This window comes from Pagrus pagrus, assembly GCF_965226575.1.
Source record: "Pagrus pagrus genome assembly, chromosome: 17".
Lineage (NCBI taxonomy): Eukaryota > Metazoa > Chordata > Actinopteri > Spariformes > Sparidae > Pagrus > Pagrus pagrus.
This window is the reverse complement of record NC_140201.1, coordinates 8195663-8222928: the sequence shown is the minus strand read 5'-3', so window position 1 is coordinate 8222928 and position 27266 is coordinate 8195663. Positions and strand designations below refer to the sequence as shown.

Below are 27266 nucleotides of genomic sequence, written 5' to 3'. Positions count from 1 at the left end.
CGTCTCTAAGTGTAAGGGACGCAAGGAAGGAGATGGTTGAGATTTTGGGATTGGACTACTTTACCTGAATGTTGACAGGACTACCAGGAAATTTCAGTCCTTGGCTGAAAATGGCATTTTGAGCTGCGTCTGTTCTATAGGTGCCAAAATATCGGCAGCTTCTTGATGTCCATGAAGAAAGTTCCCAGACTCCCTTAAGATATTACTCATTTTTGCGAGTTGTTGCGTGAGGAGCAACTTTATAAACTTTCTGAAATGCTGCCTACAGCAAATTCTTAACAGTTCGGGCCTCCTTGTTAATTCGGCAAATGTTATACATGAAGGTATTTCTTTCGTAGCCGTTTGTTCCAGTGATGTGTGAGTTTATTCCCACCTAGAGCGGGGAAGTGAGATCCAATCACCAGGTGTGATCCGACGGGCGTGAAGCTATCCACGTGTGATCGGATCACTCCGGACAGATGTTAATACCAAATGCGAGCAGCCCCAGTGTCCTTTTAGCTTCAAATATAAATGTGTTGCATCTTTTATTTTTCATGAGCTGGGCCCGGCCTGGTTGAAAACAAAGAAACTTTTGATGTGAATAGTTGCTGTAAACTTTTCGCCATGAATTATTTCTCTGCTTTAGAGCAGACAGTAGTGAGCTGACAGTAAATCAGAGGAAAGAGACAGATTGGGGAGCACGTGCAGGGATGTTACCGTTATACTCGATTGTCTGCACCTCAAAGCAAAAAAAATGAAGTATTTCCCCGTAACATTAAATATTTATGACAAAAAAAAGCAACGATAAAAGTAAAGAAAACATCTGTAGGTATGTTTTTATAAAGAGCTTGACACGATAAAAACTACACCCACTTCAAACGTGGAAATCCTCTGAAGTACCGTAGGATCCCATCACTCAGCAAGGTGCTGATAATGAGTTTTAAGGGCCTTCAACCTCTCAGCAAACAAGCTCCTTCCACCACACTGTCGAGTTTCTTAATAGCTATAGAAAATATAAAAAAGATCCTGTTAGAAAATACAGTTATTAGGATTCTGAAGGTTTTCAGATTTTCACGGTGGCTCCTCGGCACCCTCGTGAGATGTCATCTCGGCTTTGTTGAGTATTTTTAGTTGTTGTTACAGTAGATTGCCATCGAGGTGCTGAAAGATTAGGGAAGGGAATCTCTGTACGCATCTCAAGATTCAAATCCCATCTGAGGTCCGTGATGCGATTATAAACGGATTATTGATGCGGTCCCGATGCACCAAAATTCGCCACATGCAACAACTTGCTACTTTTAAAACAAAGCGTATTAATGATAATAAACAGATGAATGTATTTCCAGTATCTGTGCTCATGCTCACCCGTTAACATGACGCGCGTGTTCGTTTTAAATTTCTGAATATTGACATTTTCAGCATCTGGACAGAGTCTTTCGAGCGGGGATCACAGGGCGTCCAAGAATCAATTGCCCTCCCAACCTTAGTGAAGACGAGAACAAGGAGAAGAAGAGAGCGGAAGATGAGAAGACGAATCAGGAGTGATTGAAGTACATGGCTTATCTGTCCATCTGCCATTCAAACAGTCAAGGAGGCTGGGATATATAACTGTCTTTGTTCTTTACTGGTACGTGCAACAGCTGCAGGAAGGGATTTAACATCTGGATACACCTTCTCTTTCTCCTATGAGAACGCATGCAAACGCCGGTTCTCTCCTGACGTGGAGATTACAGAAATGAGCGGAAAGGATGAAGAAAAGCGAAGATTACGGCCGCTGATATCACCGAGACATCCCCCGCACAGAGACGAGCTCCTCGCCTCTCCCTCCCTCTTTCGGTTTCTCTCTATGTTTAATGTAAGTGGAGACTGGAAGACCTCATTCCTCTGCACAGTGAAACCTGAACTGTCTATTTAGCTCGCTGCCTCTTTTCCCTTTTCCTCTGCATCTTTCCCCTTTCTCTCTAATCTCCGCAATTTCCCTTCACATTTTTCACTTGTGCCTTTTCTCACAGCGGCAATAACATGTTTCCTTTTCACCTCCCCTGCTTCTGCTTCTGTCAGATGGCATGTTTAGTGTGGGTTGCAGCCCAGCGCCTGACCCACAGCCTGCAGACAGAGCTGCAGTTTGGTGACTTTTTCTCTCCCCCACCCATCCCTCTCTCCCTCCCCTCCTTCCTCCCTCCCCTCCTTCCTCCCAGAGGCTGCAGCAGCTGGCTAAAAAACACACATTTCCTCCTCCTCATCCCTCCATCGTTCACCCTCTCATCTCCTTCTCTCTCTTTGTGTCAGTCTGTGTCACACATCCAGACACCCTCCTCCCACCGTTTGTCCGGTGAAACCTTGGCAGCTGCAGTCATATTGTCGGTTCATACACAGTGCAGGTCTTTCATTTGGTTGCAGAGGAGGAACGTGCATAAGTATGTGGCTCATATCATACAGTAGACATGCGGCATCGTATTACTGACGCATCGTAAGTTTCTCTGGATGCAGTTCCAGGCAAATATCATTAATGTACAAATGAAGAAGGGAAAGTGAGTCAAGCAGCCTATATGAGTCAGTTTGCATAAGGATCGCTTTCCCGTTTTAGTTTTCTCCCGTGTGTGGTAATTAGACGAAATGCATTGACCTACTTGACATACTTGAAAGAAACCGTACCCAACCCAGTGAGCAGAACACATCCAGGAGACGCCATTTCAACGTCTCTGTCGTCCACCGAGGAGCCAGAATGAACGATTGTTGCAGCGTCAAACCTCAATACTTCTGACCGATTTGCCTCGATACTGTCGAGTATCGAAAAACGTCAAATTTCAATACCAAGAGAGTTAATCTATTTAGACATCCAAAATTATTGTGGCTAAAAATGTAAGTTTTTAAGACTTCTTTCATAGACTAACTTCGGATGTCTACCTGTAGATTAGGTACATCAATTCATCAAAAATGTAGAATAGTTCAGTGGAGCAGTATATGAAAATGAAACACTGAGTTTTAAAGAGGCGAGTTTGCAGCATCCTTGGTCCTGTGTGGCAGGGACAGGAGGAGCGGCGCCTGCAGGAGGGATTGTGACAGTGACAAAGGGAAAGCAGCAGAGCTCTGAATACGCTCAAGATTTTTAAGGACATTGTAAAATATATGTGCAATTGCAGTAGTCGAGTCAGAACGCAATTGGGGCATGGATCATAATTTCAGCAGCAGAGGAGGACAGGGATGAGTGGAGACGGGCTACATTTTTCTCGCAGGGAAAGGGCAGGTTTTGTGATGTGTGGTTAGCATAGTGTTGGAATGAGAGGTGTATTTCTTTCCACTTGGGACTGAGAAAGAACAAACATGAATTCTGGTGTGGTTTCAGCCAAAAAAAAGCTTCTGGACGCACTAAAAAGGTTCAACAACAAGCTTTCTAGTATACAAATGTCGAGAGGTGACAGTAGATGAGGGCAGAGAACACTGACTGCATAAAAAATGGATGTTCGCGGGTCTAAGAGGTGGAGAAAAGAAAGTGAGACTGTATGTAAGCTTACGAGAAAATGAACCTACTTCTCATCCGATTTATTACCTCAGTAAACAGTTCCCTGGTGACTTGATGGTCTCAAATGCTAGTTTGAAGTCGTCTTCAACACAGCGTGATGTTTATTTTGTAAATTACGGACCTACAGTATTTAGAGAAAAAAGACAACAAAGCGGGGTAAGATTTAGGACATGCTACCCACCCACGGCTCGTCCTCAGGCTCTCAGTCAGATCCAATCGAGACATCTTCCCTCTAGTCTAAATATGGTCACTTCTGGCTCCCAAAAAAACGAGCTGGCAACGGCCGTAATGCCAAACTCAAGGCTTCAAAATGGTAGTCCATAAACCAATGCATGAAAATGGGCCCAGAATTCAACTGGGGGACGTTGCGATCACACTACTGTATATGGTATGCGTCTTAACTACTAGGCTACAACGAGCCCTGCTTTTTAATTTTATCGTCTTTTTTCCCCATTGTAATCTTTAACTTGTGCATTTTTTAAGGCTTGAAACGAAAAGACGGCTCCGACATCAACTTATTTAACGCATATCGGAGCTCTGCCGTGTACGATGCGTCTTTTTGTTTTCCGTTTTGCTCATTTTTGACCCGGCACCTGCCCTTTTTAAGTTTGGATGTGGGTGTACACTCCTATTTTTGCACTTTAAAAGCTGTAAAAATAAACATTATGGTCCAGTTCACTGTACACTTGCGCCGATGTTGTTAGTGAGGCTTATTGCTTCGACGTGCGAGTGCTGACATTACCGAGACAGTCACTTCTGTCACTCAGCTCTTGTTGTGCTCGACGGGGTGCACATGAGAATGAAAAGTATTGACAGTAGCCTGTTAGCGCGTTGGCGGCTAATCCATAACCTTGGTCTACCGCACGCTTGTGTTCGCGCACGGGGACAAACCCGCGCGCGCACACACACACAAACTGAAGCATGCACGCTCTGCTGACACCTGACCTTTACAGGAAGCGGAGCGGAGATCAACTGACCAGAAGCTGCTGTCAATCAAGGAGCATCCACCCTCCCTCTCCTGCTTCCCTCCATCCCTCGCCTCTCCACTTTCGCTCAGTCAATATTCATTAAAAAGTCAGTGTTTAGCACACATGAGGAATGAGAGTGCATGAGGATGGGTTGAGGCAGACAGGAGGGATAAATAAAAACAACACACACACACACAAAAAAAAAGGACGGTGAGAAGAAATGTGGGGGAGAATCAAGTTGTGGAGGGCGAAGCTGATGGCTGATGGGTCTGTGAGTGAGAGAAAGGGATCGGGAGATGATAGGGTGGAGGAGGAGCAGATTTGCTTATCACACAAAACAACACAAAACGCGCGCACACACACAAACACACGCACACACACACGGCTCGGAATGCTGCCGTCTTAGTAAACACAGCTTTGATGATAGTGTTGTCACTGTGAGCCCAGTGCCTTGACATGAGAGAGAGCTTGCTGCAGTATGTGTGTGTGTGTGTGTGTGCTGCAGATTGTGTGTGTGTGTGTAAGACATGGGTGGGTGTTAGAAACTGTGGCCTGCGTCTCTATTTATGTCTCTGCGTGAGACCGGCTATCTGAGACAAAAATACTAAAAAGGATAGCAATATGAAGACATCAGACCTAAATCTCTGTGTGTTTGTGTTTGTGTTTGTGTGTGTGTCCTGACTACAAAATCAACCCCTCTTATCCTTCTACATAGATTGGCTCCATATTGGATGTTTAATATTTAACTATATCTGTCCTCCCGGGAGGCCCGGGGATTGGAAAAAGGTGGGAGGTGGCAGCATGTGCATAGACACACACACACACACCAACATATACACACAAACACTGAGCAGTGTTGACTCCTCCTGGTGTAAGTGTACGCGCCATCAGAATCTTTCATCAACAAACACACTCGATGTGCAATCAAGAGCATACAAATGAGATGAAAATGTGTTCAGACAACACTCCGTCAAAACATGAAGCGCGCCGTGTTCCTGCAGATCGTACACAAGCGCAGGAATTAGTCAACTAATTGAGCAGCTGATTGATAATCACTTCTCCATTAAAGCCTTTTGTGAAGCAAAATTGCTAAATATATGTTAGTTCTATGGGTTTGGAGGCGGCAGATACAAGATGTAAACATTGACATATTTGATCACCAGCAGACGTCGAGCAATATTACAAAAAACACACAAACAAAACTAGAATGGCACTCAGTGGAGCACCGAGGCCCAACAGTCCTCAGTCACCACAAGATCCATGCACTATTCCCAGAGAAACAACACTAAACCAAAGTGTTGAAAAGTGACCAATCTCATAATGTATAAGAAAGTGAGGAAACAATCCTGGATCCGTCCCTTTATCCGGATCTGTACCAAAAGTTTACAGTCTATTCTGGGCTGAGACACATCCTCCATCCAAGTATCATGGAAATCCAACCAACCAGCCAACAAACAAACGAGCAAATGTAACAAAATCATCTGATTTAGGGCTATTTATTGATATTATATCGTTATATGAGACTATTAATCATAATACATTTTGGATATCCACACATCAGATATGGATTCTTTTCCTGGTTTTAAAGACTACAGTAACGTGATGTCATTTTCTGAACTTACCAGACTGTCCTAATACTTACCTTTACCCTATTTTCCAAAAATCCTGTGTTGTCAAAGTACCAAGAGTCATCCCTACAATATCAATGTTGAAGTATTTGGTAAAATATATTATGATATTTGATTTTTTCGCCCAGTCCTAGGCCTTTTGAGGAGAATTTAAAATATCAAGATACATATTTTGTATTGCAGCATAGCCTGAAAATATTGCAATATTAATTTAAGGCCATGTTGCCCAGCTCTAATCCACTTTAAAGATAGTTAACACGTTATAATAAGCATCATTGCATTTCATGTTCTTAAACCGTTCCGATTGCTTAATAGATGGTTTTAAAAGTATTTCATTGTTTGATAACAGTTTAAAAAAACTATGAACTAAAGTTTAATTTACTATAAATGTACCATTTATCAATGATGGTTATTATAAAGTGTAACCTAAAGATGTTGTGAAGGGCATTTTCACACAGATGTGAGTTGCACAGTAAACAGTATATTGCTATACATACACCATAAATCCCTTCATTCAAATATGCATTTGACTCAACGACAATAATCTCATTGTAAACCTGTTTTGTAATGTCATCTAATGTAATCCACGTCGACACACAGCAGATCAGACCGTATTCACAGCGTGGGCTTCCAGATAACAATCATGCAAACTGCCGTCCAGCGCACACGGCATCCGTCTGAACCCTCCGTATTACACTGCGAGTGCAGGTCTATACGTGTACGTTACAGTACACATACTGCATGCATGCTTTCCCACATTAACATGAAGGGGGTCTAGTGCTGTACATTCCGTGCCACGCACAATATGAAATGTCATGCACGCAATCACATTCACATGAATACACAGTGAGTCATTGTTATTTAGCCAGGGTTACCTACCAGCCCCCAGTCAGACACAGCGACTCACTTACTCGCTCATGCAAATGCTCAGTTTTTAGAGTCTGTAGGATACGAAGAGGAGGTATTTCAAAAGGGGTCGGGTAACCCAAATTATAAAACCCATTTTGGGTCGAACATGTACACGAAATTGTAGAAATGTTTCAGCCGTTAGGAGGATTTAGCGTTACCTTTAACATCCGTGGGTGTGTGAGGCTAATGTTGGCAAGGTTGCAAATCAATAAGCAGGACTGCTTTTTGTAAATATAGTATTGTTGTGTGAATTTCCATGAATGCGATGTCGATCCTTGACTTTCACTTTCACACTGGAGTCGCTCAAAACAGGCATCCGTGAACTGTTGACTGGCAATTAATTTTACAGAAAATGCACTTTATCTGCACGGAGATATGCAACCTTGTGGCACGGCTTCTAGATGGCTTGGCATTTAGCTTTTATCCAAGCTACTTACAGTAATTCCTACATACATTCATACACTGGTGGCGGTGGCTGCCATGCAAGGTGCCGACCAGCACATCAGGAGCAGTTTGGGGGTTCAGTATCTTGCCTGAGGACACTGGCTCTACCCCTGAGCCGGCGCAGGTTTTTCCTTGATCACTTGTAGCTTGAATTGTACACTGCTTTGGCGGATAAATGGCACAGACGAACTAAAATAAATATATGGATATCCATGTCTTAAAAAAATAATTAGTGCCTTCTACTGAGGAAACAGTCCTGAAAAAAAAAACCTGTTTGAAGTTAGCCCTGTAGAATATCCAAAGAAGACAGACACTGTTCCTTGAGGGGATTTTCCTGTTGAGTCAATCTTTTTTGATGTAGTTTTTCAAAGCACCACCAGCATTTTATCTGCCTTAAATGTTTTGACATGACAGCAGGAATTTTCGCAGATGGATATTTCAAACCGAAGGCGGATAAAACTGCTACCTACTACTACTTTTATTTTTAATGGTATTTTCTAAACAGGTAAATCTCCCAGATGCTTCCTATTACGCACATAAATGCAGCCACGTGTTTACACGGGTCGTTTGGCACATAGTGTGATAATGCAGGACACAAACCTACACTGCAACTGTTTGTATTTTTCCCAGTCAGAATCTAAGTGACAGAGGACGGCAACAAACACATGCACACTTAAGGGAAAGATGCTGAGACAAAGGGCAGACAAAAAGAGGAGAGAGGAGGGAGGGGAGGGGAGGAGGAGAGTGAAGGAGAGGCACAGCAGGCCTGGTCGTTTGTTGTTGGAAACAAAGTGCTCTTAAATGATTTACTTGTTCCCTGCATTTCGGTACGGTCCCTCATTAAAGAACAGCAGCCGGCAGACTGCCCGACTAGACTGCTGGATCACAGACGGGCCAACTTATGCGCAGACGTACACGACAGCACGCACAGGCTGGCACCTAGCGATGCATTGTCCGACACACGCAGATGCACGAAACGCACACAAACAGCAGGAACACGGAGAGAACTGGGTCAGACTAACCAGATCAGTCTCACTAAATTTGCAGCATACAAGAGGTCCCACTGTCTCATATCAGATACTACACATGCACACACACATGCATATACAGCACTTGCACTCACACACACACACATAAGCAGGAAAATATTAATGTATTCCCGCGCCAACACCCCCAAACACAATATTTACTCGAGGGGAAGTAAATACACATATTTTTGAATGCAACACACACACCCCCATTTACCCATTTATTTACTCCCCTCGCCCAAACACATGAATTCACAGAGGAGTTGTGCATCATAACAGATGCAGTCTACAAATTCATTAACTCATAGCATAGCTAAATGAAGGTGTTTACATTCAAAAACCCCGAGCTCAGAACAAGATTTGGACACAAAATCCCTCAGTAATACGTCGTGTAAATCTCTTTAACCGTCGTGACGGATATTTTAGCTCAAGAGATTGATTTCAAATGTACATCGACGGTCCAACCGGGAGATTTATTTCACTGCAGATTCACACAGATCCATCACACACCCACGCACACGTGTACATGTACAGCAGCGGCGATGGCAAAGCTCTATCAACAGGTGGGAGAATATCGCAACGGAACCGTAGCTAACGCCAAACAAGGCCGCCTTTCAGTGACACCGGTGTTTGTGTAAGTGTATTCAACACACACGCTCACACACCAACACTCATTCAGATCTCGATGTCCAGGGCTGAGTGTAGCAGTGTTAAATGATGCCAACATCAGCAATGAAATCCCAATTTTCTCATCCAGGGAGCAAGAGGCCTGCGTCTCGTCGCTCATGGAGGGTTAAATAAATGACTCGGCGGGCGAGGAGATTAATGGCAGGCATATTTCGCGCTGACGCTCCTTCTGCAAATAAACAAGCAGAGAGCTGAATGCAAAAAACGTTGGGAAGGCGGGAGAGGAGAGGGCAGGATGAGAAGAGAAGGGAGGAGGAGTGGTGGGCATGGACCTACTGGGCCAGACCTTCTATCTGAAGAGACTATTGAGATTTCTTTGGAAGTCTATAAAGAGACAGAAAAACAACAACAGAAGGACAACAAAGAGACACAAAGGTACCACAGAGAGAAACAAAACAGCTACAGGGACATTAAAGTACCACAAAAGAACACAATGAGACACAAAATGACCACAAGTAGGCAAAAAAATAAAGAATACAGACACAAAAAGGGACCACGAAGAGACAGGAAACGACAACAGAGAATCAGAAGTACCGCAAAGAGACACAAAAGAACCACAAAGAGACAAAACAACTACAGAGACTCAAAAGTACCACAAAGAGACACAAAATTACCACAAAGAGACACAAAAGTACTATGGAGACACAAAAGTACTTTGGAGAAACAAAAGTACCACAGAGAGACACAAAATGACTACTAAGAGCCAAAACAGTTACAGAGACACAAAGGTATCAATAAGAGACACAAAACAACTACTGAAACACAAAAGTATCAGTGATGAGATGCGGAGGAGCCGACTGAGGGGGAAACTCTCTCATAAGAGCCTGTTTGTCTCTCAATCTGTTTACTCCACTGAGTTCTGTAGTGCGAGACCGGGTCAGACCACTCGTCCGTTGGCGTTCCACTTAGCAGATGAAGGCGAGCATTGATGCAGAGGTTTCCATGCGGCTTCTTTTTCATAGCGCTGGCGTGAAATATGAGCATGAAGTGGTGGAGCTCACGAGGGCGACGCGTGGCAGCAGCCAGTGGGAGTAGCGCACTCAAAATTTCTTACTTTGGCTCGAGTTCAGGCCCTCTTGTCTACAGCACAAATCAATGGAGAGCAGCGATTAGGGCATATTTGCTCATGAGCTCGGTGATGGATATATATTTTCCAACGTACAGTAGCTATCTGTAGTGGTGCCAAGATGTCTGTGCAAGGGGGGAAAGAAACCTGTGAAGATTTATGACTGCACATAAACGGAGTCATTATGACTAAACATCAGAATTGAAAAGCCACAAAAATCCTGGTTTACTTTATGTGTGACAGATGTTGAATATCATATATCAAACCGAAGTGTGTGTCCCCGCACTGGCAGGAGACTTATTAGATTTGTTTGCCATCGCTGAGATGTTTCACAAGTTGGTGTTTCGTGCTGTTCTGTCGCCGTCTTCCACAGATCAATATATTGATAGTTGACGTATCAAATGTTTGTCAAGTCCCGTCAGCACTTTTCAGACAATAAATCAAAGGAGTATAGAAAGTATGTATTTCCATTCTCCCAGAAAACTTAAGTCTGCGTCTCTATCCATAGTTTTGGCCGAGCAGAGACTCGCAAAAAACTTTTTGACTTAACTCAGAGAGAGCTGAAGAGAAAACTTAACAGTCAGATCAGGTCATACTGTATCTCACACGCTGTTTCTAATACATATTTTCATGAAGTTACAGAGTCCGATTCTCCTCCTAGAACTTATCGAACAAACTTTTATTCTGTCTAGTCGAGTTCAAAAGATCCATCTTAAACTTTTTCCCTGGATACTCCGGCATCTTTACACACAAGTCCTGTATTCTTTTTATTGAGTATTCGCTTTTAACTTGTGCTCTTGTTGTTCTGTTTTGAAGCTAAAATGAAATGAAACATGAATATTTATGTGTTACAATTGTTCCCCTCTCCATTAGGTTTGATTACCAGGAGCTCCTCCACAACTCCACCTTCTGTTTGGTGCCTCGAGGTCGTCGTCTGGGCTCCTTTCGCTTCCTGGAGTCGCTACAGGTATAAAAAAATGTGCATATTATTCAAGGCAATACACACCATGGACAATATTCATTATTCAACTCTAGCATGTACACAAGAGATTGCTCTATTTGTGTTTCTGTATGTGCTCTTCTCGCTACACTAGTTTCATGTGGGCTTGGCCCAGTTGGAAAAATGCAACAATCAGGGTTTTAGCCACATTGTGTGATAGTGTGATAACAGTTGGGAGGTTGTTTGCTATGTTTCAGCACTGACAATCAAATCTGATCAAACCAAATCCGTCCTGATGAAGCAGATCACCTGCATTTATGACGGTTAAGCTCTTAGTAACTAAGTAGACAAATTTACTCACAAGGCACAGCAGCCCAACTTCATTTATTATTTAAATGTCCCGACACACTGACAGGATCGGTTTGGATCTAATGTTAATTAATGTTCTGTGGTCGCACACAGCAGGTTCATACAGCGAAACAGCCCTCCTCTTGTAAATCCCGAGCTCCATCAGAGCTGTCTGAAAATATTAACTTCAGAAGCTAAAAATGTAATTCTGTTTCCTCTGAAGAGTTTCCTCTGTCCTGTCAAGTTTACAAGTTTAAATGTGCCACAATATTTGCTGCAGTGGAAACATTTAAAAGGACAGAAAGCAGCCTGAATATACTGTACTGTGCCATTGACTTTGGACCAGCTTTTCTTTGATGGTCTGTCACAATCACGTTCTGCTGCCTCATTTTCAGACCTACACGCCCCATGGATGCACAGCTGAGCGCAAGTGCATCTGCTACTTGGCTGTGTTGTAGCCAACGTAACTTTGAACAGTGCTTTAACATTCAAACTGTAAACCTCGGACAGAAGTGGAACGTTATTTTTTCCCCAAAGTTTGTGTCCATAACTAATTTCAGACTAGTGCTTTGAGAATGAGAATCTTGGACACGTTACCCTCATCTGTCCGAGGCGGCGGCTGCCAACTGCAATTAACCAAAACATCTCTGCTTCCACTGTCAGTATAAATGTGCAGGGATTCGTCTTTATTTAATGTTATCCTGCAAAACTCCACTTCACAAGATCATTGATATTCTACAAAAGCTGTTTGCGTTGACAAGTATAAATCGTTCACGTACAAATATGCTCCCTGTGTCAAATACAGCAACATAAAACTGACAAGTAATGTTGATGTATATCCTTTGTAAAACTGTCCGTCCTGCGTGCATCTTTCTCCGATTTCTCTGAGGCCCACATAAACAAACATCTAAAACCTGCTAGACACAACATGCCAACACAGCAATCATCAAATCATTAGCTGCAGCTTTTCGCTCTGCATAACAGAGAGTGACCAAATTACACCCTCACAGGAAACAGCTCCGATTCAATGAGCTGCAGCTCATATACAGCTCAGTCAACAAGGAAGTGCACAGGATGCAGAATGTTTATGTTCCACAGCCCGTGGTTTATGTAGTCCTCTGGTTATTGACACCTTAATGTTCACATCTGCAAGTGTTTTCCCTCGACCGTTGTGTTGTGTCGACTGCAGATCTCGCCATAAAGGCTTTATTTGCTATTTGCTCTGCCTTTTAAACCAAAATGGGTCCATTAACACACGCTGACGCACACGAGCGCACTTATGCAAACACTGTTGTCGTTCATTTAAGTCCATCAGTGAAATGCGCGAGTACACAAACAATGAACCGCAGGCGATGGAGTGATAGAACAATTTAAACCAGTCGGCCCTGCTGCAGTTCTCCTTCTGCCACCCAAGTCGACGTCTCACACCAGTGCAGGAAGCTGTAGTGGCTGTTTTTAGATTCGCCAAACACTGAACTCTCTGGCTGCTACAATGTTCCCTGGCCACACTGCTCTCTGGGGCTGTGTGTGTGTGCATGTGTGTGTGTGTGTGCTTGAATGGTCCGGAAGCATCCATAGGAGTGGCAGGCTGCCCCACCGCTGATGTCTGCTGAATGGACAAATCCACACACAACCCACTTGGCTTGGCAGCAGTCATGGTCCCCTTCTCCTCCTGTCTTCTTTCTTTGTCCCCACTCGGTCTTGTCGTCTTCTCTCTTTTCCATTCGAGGAACTTTTCAAGAATTTAGGTTGTGTATTTTTTTTTTTTTTTTATTTGGTGCCAGCCAAGCCCACAAAAGACCTGGCAATTACCAGTGTGGTAAGAAAACCTCCTGCCAGCTTTCCAGTATACACACAGGCTCACATTTACACACTTCCCCACATACACATTTACTCAAAGCCTCCCCTGTTTTCATCTCCCAATGCAAACAAACCAAAAACAACTGCGCAGCACATATAGGATTTCATATTGCCCTACCTCCAGGCAGGGAGGGCTTGACATGTTTGAAACTCAGCCTCAGAGTGCCTCATCTCTCAGGGAGAGGACTCAGGCGAGCCTCGGGCTGCATTTCAAATTTGGAGGCCTTGGATTATCACTCTGGGAGTCTTTATGTGACCTCGATGTAACCCGCGGCTGATTCTGACACGTACACACACAGACGAGTCGTCCTATTTGCCGGAGTGTCCTTCAGCAGGTCTATTCTCAGATGAAATGCAGGAGCATCGGAAGCCCCCGGTGGGCCGGAGAGAGCGTTTGATCTCCACCATTTTCGGCGGCTGCTGTTCTCTGGTGGTTTAATTAGAAAAAAAAAAAAAAGTGGGGGGGGGGGGGGGAATAACACCCAGACCTATCAACACTCCAGACCACAGCGAGTAGAGAGAGGAAGAGAGGATGATGGGATGAGAGTGCAGCCAAGAGGAATGGTAAAAAAGGAGTACAGAGGGAGAAACCGAGAGAGCGAGAGAGGGGGGAGACCAAAGCAAAAAGTGGAACAACATCAAAAACCTGTCAGTAAATGGGGGGATACGGCAACATCAAATATCCACCTCAATAAAGCATGATGCCTCCACGTTGAAACAGCTTCCTCCTCATTCTCCTCCCATCTTCTCATCCCTTGCTTCTTTCCCTCAGTTTTACCGCCTTCCCTGCATTCGTCCCCTTAGTGGCTGTACCTAATTAGTACACAAAGAGTCGGCACCGTCAGCCACATCTGCCTGAGTGACAGTCTCTAACAAACCTTTAGGTGTCCCTGGGAAAAGACGAGATGCGACTTACTCATTCCAGCCATATAGGGGTCTTACACACACGCATTGATCATATTATCTGCCCAGCCTGCGATATCACAGCGCCCAAGCAGCTGGGACTGAACTCCTACAGATTGTATTAGATTCATGCAGCTGCAGTATGTCATGTTATGTTGTTTACTGGCAGAGAGGAGCCGGCAGCGAGGGAGGATCCCAGTCAGACTGCAGCTGGTCACAATTAAAATGATATATATGGAATTTTTAGTGTCCTCTCTATTATATCAGCTGGTTTATCAGAAATCTCTGTCCCCTGAAGAGTCTCTTAATTCTTTGATATGTGTACGTGTGTCCAGGCCGCCTGCATCCCAGTGCTGCTGAGTAACGGCTGGGAGCTGCCGTTCTCCGATGTCATACAGTGGAACCAGGCGGTCATCGAGGGGGATGAGAGATTACTACTACAGGTAACAAACAGAGGCATTTACGCACACTTGCACAAAGGCACTAAATTAGACACGAAATGTACCATTATAGTATCCAGGGCCTCAGCGTGGCACTGGGCCATTACTGTACTTTCAAAAATAAAAAATCGATTGGGAACGCGCCATCACCAGCAGGTGGTACGCACAGCAATCCAACAGCACAGAGCGACCACAATGAAACACATATTTAATTGTGTATTTAAAAAAAATAAGTGGTTTATTGATTGTTTTGGGCATTCATAACAGCAGGTTTCCCTTGGTAAGGCTCAATGTTTATTATTTTTTTTACAGTTTTTATTGTTACAGTGCCGCATCATACGTATTGAAATATATATTAAAGGAAGACCGAGCAATTTTCAGTTTATGTTTTATTTTGGCGGATGCACAAAAGTCGTTGTGCTTCAGCTGCGTTACAAAGTGAGGTCATCTCGTGTAGAGCAAACCTCAGAAGATGCTTCCAGGCAGAAAAAGAAATGGACAGTACATTCAAATGAGTTGCACCAGTTTAATTAAAGTAAATTGAAAGGATCAATTAAAAATGAAGCTACCAGAGATGGAGTGAGTCACACTCAAAGGCTCGTCAACAAAGGAGGCGTTTCAAGCGTATTTTAGACGCCCGTCTATCAAAACAGTGTGCGGTTATCTACACAGCCGTCTGTTTCCCTCTGTGCACAACTACAGTGATGACAAGGTTCAAAGTAATTTATTTGTCAGGGTTGCATAACCAAATGGAGGCGTGTAAACTCCTTCATGCTGCAGAAACACAGATCATATATGCAGCTATTTATATACATAAACAAGTGCATTTTTTCGGTTTGTGTCTGGCTGAATGTAAACAGCAGCAAACAAGATGGTGATAATATGGTCGCCACCTTCACGTCAACATTGTCGATCCACGCTCCTTCGACGTGTGAATTCAGAGCATCAATTATGTAAACACAGAGTCCGTCTACGCTCGTCCCGCGGTAGTCGTGCCCTCATTTGGCTCCGAGTTATGCCAAAACACAGGTGACCTACACTCAGCGCAGCGCCTGAATGCATCCTGTGTAGACGCTGACTGAGGAGTGAAGCTGCTGTGCTGCTAATGTGCTGTTTTTGTTACACTGTGTAAACTGTTAAAGCCATCGGGGGAGTTGCGAGTCTCTTTAACATTGTAATTATTTCAAATCATCATTTTCATGTTTCTCAACAGTCAAAATAATCAGAAAAACCAAAAAGCATGATAATGATCCTATCACTGGGGTCATTTCACATAAAATCAAGGTAGTATGATTTGCAGCTCACTTAATGTGTTTAGATAAGAAAGGTAGGTTTTTGGTAGTTTGTTCTTCGTTGTGGCTACTTTTAACAAACATCATTTCCGATAAACTCGTAGACGTTTGCAGGCCAAATGAGTTGAGCTCATGAAATCAAAAGTTTTTAGACAGATTACAACTATAAAGTTGAAAAATGACTTTAGACCAGAGCTTAAACTTTGTTAAAATATAAGCAGTTGTTTTTTGCTAGATCTTTTAGAAAGATAGATGAAAGAAATGCAGTTACGGAGGCCAGACGTGGCATGACTTCGGTTCTCTACCTGTATCAAACGGTGTGGTTACAGGTCGGGGCCCCTCTGAGATTAGACACCCACCGAGGCCTTAATCCAGCTTCAGTTCAAAAGCGCTCACTCGCTCATCCTCTGCGTCTCTTCTCGCACGCATCCACACGAATAATCACAGAGAGAAAGCAAAGCGTCCGGCTCACTCTCAGCTACAACCTTTATCCGCCTCCATCACGCAAATTGCATCATGTCTCCTCTGCATTGATCCACTTCGATCTCGGGTTGATAGAGGACACAAATTGGCATTCAGCTAATGAACGAGGAGAAGCCCGCCCCCCCTCGAGAGCTCAGAGCGGAGACGTTTTCAAACTACGGCAGGATTGGATTGAATGAGCCGACCTCATCAGTGGCGGTTCTGCACACCTGCGCAGCTCTCACGTGGAAACGCGCATATAACACACACATTCACACCGTCCACGACCTGAGGTTAAGGAGTGTGAAGCTTTTACACGGGTGGTTGTGTGAGGAAAGGCACTTCAGTCAAACGGAGGATTGTGAAACTGTCCTTCAGATGTACTCGGAGGAAAGAAAAGACGAAAGTAGAAAGGTTAGGGAGTTTAGAAAAGAGGGAGCAAGGTTAAGAAGTGAAGGGGAAGGGAGGTATGTACAGAAAAAACATAGTGTGAAAGATCAAGGACAAGAATGATGGAAAAAAAATAGATGAGAAAGAGATTTAGCGGCCTCCCAGATTCCTTGACTGGCGCTCATTAGAAGATGTGAGTGCTGTGCAAAGAGAAAAGGGTTTAAAGGAGTCAACTGCTCACACTTTTCTCAGTTAAACATGGCTTTCTTCCACTTTGATTGAGCCGCCGAGCTTAACTCTCTAAGTGATTAAATCAATTTTGGTGATTTACTCGAAACCCCCAATGTAGTCCTCACTAATTAAGGTCTAATTGTCTGAACAATAGATCCTAAATCAGCTCTCTGTCAAATGTGTTTTTTGGGGGGCCAAATTAAGCAGCCGTTCGATGCAGTTTACTCAGTTTTTGATCTCTTAAATGCCATTTCCTCCTTCTTCTTTTTCACCCAGTCTATTTTAAGAGACTTGGCCTTAAAACACAAGTGGAGCTCTCTGAAGCTTTATTTTCTGTGTTCATTTTAACTTCTTCTCTTTCAATTCCACTGTCTGGATCCATAACTGCTCTCATCTTTTGTCCTCAGGTGCCATCGACGGTGAGAGCGGTAGGAAATGAGAGAGTGCTGGCCCTCAGACAGAGGACCCAGATGTTGTGGGAGGCCTATTTTTCTTCAGTGGACAAGATAGTCCTCACCACACTGGAGGTCAGCCCCAGCCTTAACACACTCGACATAAAGTATAATGAAATTAACCCACATTTCTTGCTGGTATGGTTTGAGAAGCTTGATGAGTGGCTAACCTACTCATGGGGCTAGCTGCAAACTACCGTGGCTGGTGAGCTAACTTCTAACGCGAGCTAGCTGGGAACATGCTAGCGCTAGTCAGACACAACATAGCCTCCTGAGCTTCAGATGGCATGTGCCATGTTTCCCTCCGAGCATTTTGTTCTTAGGATTATTCTCCATTATTTCATTTAAATTTGCTTTTAGTTAGCAAAAAAACGGGATCATCCCTATGTTCCCCGGGTCCTATGTTCCCCGCTTTGTATGTGACCGGGGAACATAGGACCCTTTTTCTAAAAAAAGGGTCCCATGTTCCCCACTGTTCACCTAAAGGGTCCTATGTTCCCCGCTTTGTATGTGACCGGGGAACATAGGACCCTTTTTCTAAAAAAAGGGTCCCATGTTCCCCACTGTTCACCTAAAGGGTCCTATGTTCCCTGCTGTTCCCGGTTGATGAACAAACCGGGTAACATAGGACCTTTTTTGGGAAAAACGGGGAACATAGGACCTGGGGAACATAGGTACGCTCCCTAAACAAACAAGCTGCCAGTTAGCATGCTTATCTTTGTTGCTAACAGGACAATGAGTTTACACAGGCTAATTTAAAAGGAGCTGGTCAGGTTTGTCTGTATTCATTTTCACACTCTCACACCCTGCAAATTGCTACATTAAGCTGTTTAAATGTGCATGCAAATTGAGGCTAGCAGTAAAGCTAACCATCTTTCAATAATGTGTGAAGTTTAAAAAATGGCAGACACTTCTTGCAATACTGTTGTTCTCACCGTTCCAACATTTCATGAATGTAGCATTGGGCTAATTGGTGAATTACTGTAGCTAAGTGCCAACATGCAAGCAAGCCAAGAGCATGCTAGTGCTAGTCACACAAGCTCACCGAACTCCTAGGACTGTAGCCTGTATCATTTTATTTGTTAAGGTTTTACTGGAGAAGGGAAGAAAAAAAGCCCTGATTGTTTAAAACTGACAGTTAGCAAGCTAGTAAGCTCTGTCGCTAACGGTACAATAAGGTCAGGTCGGGTATTCAAAAGTCATAAATGTCCCATTAACTCCTGTTTTTCTTTGGTGCAGCAGTGTATACTTCAGTTGAGGAGGGTTAAATGGAGGTTCAATAAACCGTGATAGCTTCCTCCAGTTTCAGATTTTTCCATTCCTCGGTTCCCCATTAAGGTCAGCACTGTTAAGATGGTTTGCTGGTCAAACACAGGCCTGTCAAAGTGAACCAAAACTGAACTTATTGCAAGAAATTCCACTGGAATGAATCAATTTAACTGGAAAATGTAGCGGTTTTTAAATTATCCTGCTCCGTTTGGCTGTATCACATTGAGTCTTAGCTCCGACCTCCATGCCTGTGTCTCTCTATCACAAACACTTGTGGATAATGTTGCTCTTGGCTGCAGACAATTGGCTCGAAAACTAATTGAAATGTTTGATAACTCCTACCATGCAATTCTGTTCAGGAATGTGCAGCAGCATCCAGTGAAAACATCTACAAAAAGAAGCCACTGCTGTAAACACCGGTTTTCTGTTCAACACACAGCCTTAGTTGCTACCTCTCTGTGGTTTACTGCCCGTGTGCTATCATCAGCCCTCTCTCAGAAAAGCCTGTCCAACAGAGGTTTTCACATTTGAATCAAACTACCCTTCTATCATTATGATTACGGGGTTGGATCCTGGCCCATGCTTTACATTTCTACTCCTTTTACTATCTCTGCTCTGTGTTGTGTTGGAGGCCCAGGGAACATTTCAAAGCAGTTCACATCTGATCCCCCCCTGAAGTCTCAGAGAAATCCCCTAATGTATAGAAATTACATAGCATGTTGCACATATCAGTCTCAACCTGCTAGTTTCTGCCTCGCTTGCTTGCTGTGATCAAACTGTAAAAAGTATTTCTTTTCCAACACTTGAGAAAAAGTTTCATCTTTGAAAGAGTTATTGCATTATACATAAGAAACAAAGAGCCGCTTGGATTATTCTACCTATTTTTCCACTGTTTTAGCATCCATTCTCTGTCCGTCTTTTGTCTTTGAGTAAGCTGAGAAGAAATGTACTTCAAAGGTAGTTGCTCCAGCTAAGACAAAGTCATTTGAAGGTTAGCCCAAGGGTGAGACGATGCATGAAAGAGAAATCTCCATATATGAGCCTTTTTTTTTGCTCACGCTGCCGGTGTCAATTTTAGCACATAAAGAATGTGGGGAAACAACAGATTTAACCCCTCTGAAACCTGAAGAAATCACACAGCGAGCGCCGAGGCTCTGGACTCTGATGTTTATAAAGGCAAGTCTGGCAGCCCCGTAGTGCTGGGGATTTATGCTAGAGATAATAAAAGAGAGGTTCTGGAGGTTGGTGATAAGCTGCTTATATACATACAGCATGCAGAGGGGAACCTCTCCCCATGGGAGACAGCTGTGCAGTCAGCCTGAGGTCAGTCAGGCAGAGGCCTTCGGAGCGGATGCCGGTGTTGCTGCTACGTGGACACCTCCTGTTGGTGTATAATAGGAAGTACAGGGAGCATATCATGAGGGATTGCTGGAATATGCAAGTGTGTCAGGTCTCAAGTTGCAGTGGAGTTTACATTTAAGCTCCAAGACACTCATCCAGCGGCTTAAAGGAAAACAACTAAATGTGGTGCAGGCTTATGCAAGATGAGCATACAGCCACTTCACAATGCAAGCGAACCCGTTCACTCTGCCTCTGACAGCCGGTCGTACCTTTTCTTTGCCCTCAGATCATAAAGGACCGCGTGTTCTCCCACATATCGAGGAACAAGTACATGTGGAACTCCCTGCCTGGAGGTCTGCTGGTCCTGCCGGAGTACTCCACTCACCTCGCACATTTCCCTTTCTACTACCTGGGATTAGGTAAACAGACACTTCATTCAAATTAGTCTGCACAACATGTAAATCTTGATTGCGCAGGATGGTGGCGGGACTATTATGTCAGGGCTGCGGAGGTAGCGACGAGTAATCAACACTCGACCAGGAAATCATAATCAAATATTTAGTGAAGTCCTTGTCTGTATTAGTTTTAATTTTGCAATCATGCTTGAATGTCACGTTACAAATAAGGCTTGTTGTTATTTCAGACTATTCAAAGCCACATTTTAAAAAGGTGCAATATGTAAGAATTGGCCAGAACTGAAGCTGCCGTTAGCTAGTTAGCTCAGTCAGCCGTGCAGCTAGCGGTCCAGACTGGGAGCTTGGAGTGTATTACGAGACAGGACAGGCTGGGGCTAGCTGGTTAGCATGCTAACTTCAGCAGATACCTCTACAACACAACACATAGATGCCTTCGACATAATGTCAGAACTGTTACTTCTTCACATACTGTTTATAATCTCTTTTTTTTTATGTTTTAAACAAAAATGTGTTCATATTGCACCTTTAAATTGCACTAATTTCTTTCTTGTATAGAATACCACCTGTATATTCAAACAGGTTACACAATCTCATCATTTTTTTTGTCGTGACCGTGTTCAGGGGTCAGTCCAGGTCAAGAGTTCACTGCTGTCATCCATGCTGTGTCCCCATTGGTCTCCCAGTCTCAGCCAATCATGAAGCTGCTTCAGGTGGTCTCAAAGTCAAAATACTGCTCACAGGTAAGCAAGACAAACTTTGTGAGATGACAATATAATAATGCAAATGGTAACTTTTAAAACATGTCAACACACGTACAATCTTCCACACCTAAAGTGAAGCTTTATCAATTAGCTTACCATGATATTTTAATAGGGAAAGTGTATTTAGCCCTACTGGTATTCATGTCGGCAGCCATTTCTTATCAGTCTATCTGCGTTGAACGTAAAATTCCCTTCCCCTGCTTCTCCAGATCATCATTCTCTGGAACAGCGAGAAGCCGCCTCCTGGTCGGAGCAAATGGCCTCCCATGCCCGTCCCCCTCACTGTGACAGACGGCAGGAGGAAGGTGAGGAACGATGCAACTCACACCTCACGCTGGTGCCAGCTCTGACGTCTGACTGACAGCATGACAAACTGTCAGTTGCTCAGTCGCTTTATGCATCTCTCTCTCTCTTACTCTCCATCTCTGTTACTCCATTTCTTTGGTCCTTCTCCTTGATATATATTTCTGTCTCGCTCGCTATCCATGTATATCTGACATGTCCACCGATCCGTGTGGCGTTCGCTTTCACAAATGTCACTCACCCACATTCCTCCTCTGCCTCTCTCTCACTGTCTTGTCTTTTTTTTTGGACTCCTGAGGCAAAATCTATAGTGATTCATTCATCTCAGTTACTCAACATGATTTACTGTAACACGATCATCTCTTACTCATTCTCATAATCTTCCCAAGCACGGGCCAGACAACACACAGCCGACTACAGTACCAGAAATAAGCTTTACTACTGTATTTCTCTCTCAGACCACCAGTCGGTTCCTACCTCATGTTGCCATAGAGACAGAAGCAGTGCTGAGTCTGGACGAGGATACAGTCCTGCTGACCAGTGAGGTGCGTATGTAACACGTGTTATATAAACATACAGCTGAACTGCACTCATATAGAAATCAATACTCCTGAAAAAGTTGCAGCAACGTCTGAGTGCCCCATTTCTGCACTTGCAGGTGAACTTTGCCTTCTTGGTGTGGAGGAGCTTCCCTGAGCGGATCGTGGGCTACCCTCCCAGGAGCCACTTCTGGGATCCCCTGAAGCGTGCCTGGGGCTACACCTCTAAATGGACCAACGACTACTCCATCGTCCTGACTGGAGCTGCCTTCTACCACAGGTACGCTGACAGACAGTAGCGAGCTACATGGAAAAATGGCATTCAGGGCTACTTATTCTTTGTTTTTTTAATATATATTTTACCTCTTATTATGTTTTAATTGTTATCTTAAAACAAATAAAAAATGTCTACTGCCATGTAGTGATGCTTTGAGCTGAATGGAGCTATGGTTGTAGACGTGTTCCAGGGCCACAACATATTAAATGTACCTCATTAGCAAAATATTGATTAATTCTACACTTGGGGGATTTGTATTACATTTATATTACATGCCATTTCTTCTGGCTATAACTGGATATTTAAGAATGGTGAAAAAGAGAAATATGTGCTGGTTTTGGTTAAAATAACTTGTTGAACACAGGAAACAATCCCCAGTCTCATGTGTGTCAATCCCGTGTATGACCTTCCCGACCACCCCAACCTCATCCCTTGTCTTTTGGGGTTGTAGGGTTCATCCTCTGAGACCCATGAATGTCTGTACAGTATTCAACAGCAACCCACCAAAGTCGTGAACTGACCGTCTGACCAATGTTGCCATCGCTGTAGCCATATTGCTCGCTTCAGCTAAGAACAGCAAAGGCCATTTTGAGCTACATATGCTCTTATTTTTTTAAGGATTAGTCCCTCAGATATGTTTGCATTATAACCTTAAAACAGGCGTACATTTACTGTGCACACTGGTTATGCAACTGAGATCAACAGCTAAAAACAAGGGACGAGTTCATGAATTGCAGCGGTGGCCAGCACAATGACACGGATCCGAACACGAAAAGCAATAAATGACAATCAAACAGATTAAGCAGTATCAAGGATATGTGTAGGTGTAAATTCAGGGATTACTTCAAGCAGTTTGATTAATTTGATAATGCCTGAATTCGATATGTGCAATGGCAAAGACATGCGAGTCTTTGCACAGTGTGAATGTAATTACCTCACATACCGGGTACTTTAGAAGCTGCCGAAACCTTGTGACATTTTCAGACAAAGTGGCCATTTTTTGTCAGCGGTTTCTATGAAAACACCTCCTTGTCATGCTAATTTGAATCTTTTACAGCCCCATTGGTTCGACCCACTGATATTTGCTAGGCCCATCTGCATTAGCTCAAATGCTTGTTTCACCACTTACACAGAAAAATGACAATGAGCAGTCAGTTTAAACCTGCCTTTCTCATTGTGAGAACCCTCAATTGAGTCTTTTAAATGCAAATTATCTGACTACTTACTCTACATTGTATTAGTAAATTGATGTGACAAATGGCTTTTTCACAATGGGGCTGCTTTGCAAAAAAAAATCCCCATTAAATATGACAAAATACAACTGACATAAAGTTAATTGTGGTTAATTTTTCTTTACCAAGCATAAAACATATTTAAAAGAAGACAGTGAGAGGTGCCGAGTCTGACAAACAGAATGAGCTGAATAGAAAGCGCTGCACTTAAATCTCCAAAACGGAAAGAATGGAGAGCATATGCATTGAACCACAGGGATTCAGTTTGTTGTGCACTATAAATATCAAATCCCACCGGCGGTGAAATGGTTAACTCGTCCCAGATACATATCATCAACATACAGCACACCATCTACTCTTCTGTAGATGTTCCCATACCTCTTAACCATACAGTTGCTGGTCGCCTGGCCTCCACCTCAGATAAATTGCGTTTATGCTGTATATTTTTTAAAATTTTTTGTCTTGTTATGTAAAGAGATTTATTGTACAAGAGGCTGGAATTTTGATTAGAGACGAATAATTGTGAGAGAGAACATCAGGTTTTGCACACTGTTGACAGATGTGACAAAATATTCCTGCAAGAGGAATAATGAAGCAATGTGTTTGGTGCGAGGTGTGAAAATAACAAAGATTTTTTTTTTCTTGAAATATAACCTTTTTCTCATCTCTTTAATTACTCCTCTTCTTTACATAAGGATACCCGTGGATGACTGGTACATGACTGAAAGGTGAAATAATGATCCTTTAGTGAATTACTTTTTTAATTCAGCGGTATTTAGTCTTTTTAAAGCTAAATACATTTACACATAATACATTTTCAGCAGTTGTTTTTCTCTTGTTGTCAAACAGAAAGATGAAGGGTGAAAAACGTCTGCAGCAAAATCACTCATACTCATGTCAAGTGAAAATTGCTTTCTTTATCAACTGTTTATACATAACAGAGAATAAATTGTATTTTTTTTACTTAAGGATGCACGACACTGATTTTTTTCAGCCAACACCGATAATTACCTGCTTCTCATGGCCGATAGCAATAAGATTGCTATAAGATAGCAATAAGAAGACAATTTCACATTTGTAACTTACGTACGAAACCTTACGTTCCTTAAAGTGTTGTAGTACCTGAGATTGGTCTTGGTCTCAAGACCACTACTTGAAGGTCTTGGTTTTGTCTTGGAATTGACCGCATTGTTTTGCGGTCTTGTTTTAGTCTCAGACAAAAAAGACTCTGAAACCAGTCAAGACGACAACTGCAGTGATAGCACTGTATTGAGTAATTGTTTGATACATACTATACATAATTGTGGTCCTATGGGACAAGAGTCACCCAGAAAACCTCATGCTTGCACAAAAAAATGGATTGCATTAGGTAGAAGTTTAAGTTGATTTCAGGACCTTAGTGTTTGTAATTTTTTTTTGTATTTTCTGCGATGCTTTTTGATTACTTTATTGGGACATTTTTTTATGGTATGCTTAGACATTCACATACATATATATAAAAGAGGTGAATGAAGGGAAATTTTGTCTTTTGTGGGTGGTCTTATGCAAATGTGGATCTTTCAGATCAATTCTAGGAGTGCCTATGGTTTGCATGTTCCACATTTTGTTGTAAGTGTGTCATGCGGTGTGGGACGTGCATCGGTCTTGACTTTGTCTCAACTTCTCAAGGTCTTGGTTTTGTCTGGGTCTCGATACACTCGGGTTTATGTGGTCATGACTACAACACTGGTTTTGGCTGTATTTTCACTGATACCAAGAATAACCTGAATGCTTATGTCCCAAGGTATCATCTTTTTTTAATATTCTAATAACATATAACACATTCCTGTGTAACACACTTTGACTTACCTACAGGTACTACCACTACCTGTTCTCCCACTACCTACCCCAGTCTCTGCGGACTCTGGTGGATCGCACCTCCAACTGTGAGGACATCCTCATGAACTTCCTGGTCTCTGCTGTAACCCACCTGCCGCCAATCAAAGTGGCCCAAAGGAAGCAGTACAAAGAGTTGCCCAGTCCACAGGTAAGCAGCCATTAGTCTTTTTTTATTTGTGTCTAGGTCACTACCACTGGATGGTGACTGACTGTATCTTGTTCTACCTCCTAGGGTACAAAGACTGTCCCCTGGGCCAACCCGGAGCACTTCAACCAGCGGCAGGAGTGTGTCAACACCTTCGCCAACTGGTTTGGCTACATGCCTCTGGTCCACTCTCAGTTTCGCCTGGACCCCGTGCTCTTCAAAGATCAAGTGTCTGTCCTGCGCAAGAAGTACAAAGACCTGGAGAGGGCGTGAAAGTGACGGATAGAAAGGCTGGGAAGCATGGAGGTCTGGTCTAGTGGCCTTTTGGACAGTCAAATGGACCAATCAATGGTAGACAGTCAAGATGGAACAGTCAAGACTGTCTGGGATGTGGACAAAGTGGCAGTGTGGTCCATTTGTGAAAAGGACAAAATACAATCATCAGACAGACCCTGGCGGACTGTTCTGGACTTATACATATTAATATGAAGAGAAAGAGGCCTATAAAAGTTCCAGGGGTTTCACATGATTCTCCTTCCTCCATGAGTCTGGTGAGACAACAGAGGACGACATTTAGGGGCCTTGAAAGAGTCTCTGTGATTGGGCCTTTTATTGAGAAAGGACAATCTATATTGGACAGCAACAAAAAAAAAAAGGAACGCGTGTGAACACTGCAGATGACGGTGCTATTGGCGTGACAATGAGAAGGGAATGGCTATGTCACGCCAGAAGCACCCAAGGGACTTGCGTCGGTGCCATGCACTCCACCAGCTGTCAATGTGTGTCCCAGCGTTACTGCGCAGGGACTGTTGCCGTGGAAACAGATCATTTCACATCAAAATTCTAACTGTAAAACCAATAAAATGATTTATAAATGCAAACTCACGGTGCTACATTTCTTCCACCTACTTGGCACATACCCTCTTTTCAAAGAAGTCCAGGATGTATATATTTTCATCAGAGATTAAAGAAGCACACCGCCTCATGAGGCATATCAGTGAGGCCAATTTTAGCTTGCCAAGAATGAGATTATCACTCATTTTACTTTACTTCGTACTAGTCCTGTATATAAATGAATGTCCTGTGCATTGAACATCCTTCAACAGGTCCATCAGTTGGAACTAGTTCTGCACCTATGCCCATCACCAAGGTGACTTTTTCATATTGCTTTAGGCCAACCAACTGCGGCCCCTTTCTGGAGCCGGGAGGGGAGCGGGCCAGCTAATATGTGGCTAGCCAAGTCTTATTCCATGGGGCTTGGCCCGGCCCAGGCCAACAAAACAACATGGAGCTGCCACACTGTGGGCCCACTACCACCAGCAAGGACAGGAAATGGTGTCAGGTGCAATGTGTGCCAGGTGGCAGACGAAGGCGGGGACGTGGGCGTCCTGACCCCTGCCATCGCAGACTGTTCCTAGCGACGTGGAGCTCTGGGCGCCTCCTTTTCCCAGGTAGCAAATTGTACCAGACACCCAAATTGGGTCAACATACCGTGTGGAATGATGGCACTTGGGTCTGGGCCAGATCTAGCCCACCAGAATAGAATGAACTGTGG

General features: G+C 43.4%; 1 protein-coding gene across 2 annotated transcripts in view; it reads left to right on the top strand.

Moving 5' to 3' along the window:
• Positions 1 to 26586, top strand: part of ext1c (exostoses (multiple) 1c) — a 90805-nt gene extending 64219 nt beyond the window's left edge. For both annotated transcript variants that reach the window (XM_084380255.1, XM_084380256.1), the window contains exons 3-12: positions 11106 to 11199; positions 14619 to 14726; positions 17506 to 17625; positions 20447 to 20579; positions 21198 to 21316; positions 21547 to 21642; positions 22099 to 22185; positions 22299 to 22459; positions 25543 to 25714; positions 25799 to 26586. In XM_084380255.1, the coding sequence (XP_084236381.1) occupies positions 11106 to 11199; positions 14619 to 14726; positions 17506 to 17625; positions 20447 to 20579; positions 21198 to 21316; positions 21547 to 21642; positions 22099 to 22185; positions 22299 to 22459; positions 25543 to 25714; positions 25799 to 25984 (1276 nt within the window). In that variant the 3' untranslated portion in view covers positions 25985 to 26586. The remainder of the gene's footprint in view (positions 1 to 11105; positions 11200 to 14618; positions 14727 to 17505; positions 17626 to 20446; positions 20580 to 21197; positions 21317 to 21546; positions 21643 to 22098; positions 22186 to 22298; positions 22460 to 25542; positions 25715 to 25798) is intronic.
• The last annotated feature ends 680 nt before the right edge of the window (positions 26587 to 27266 follow it).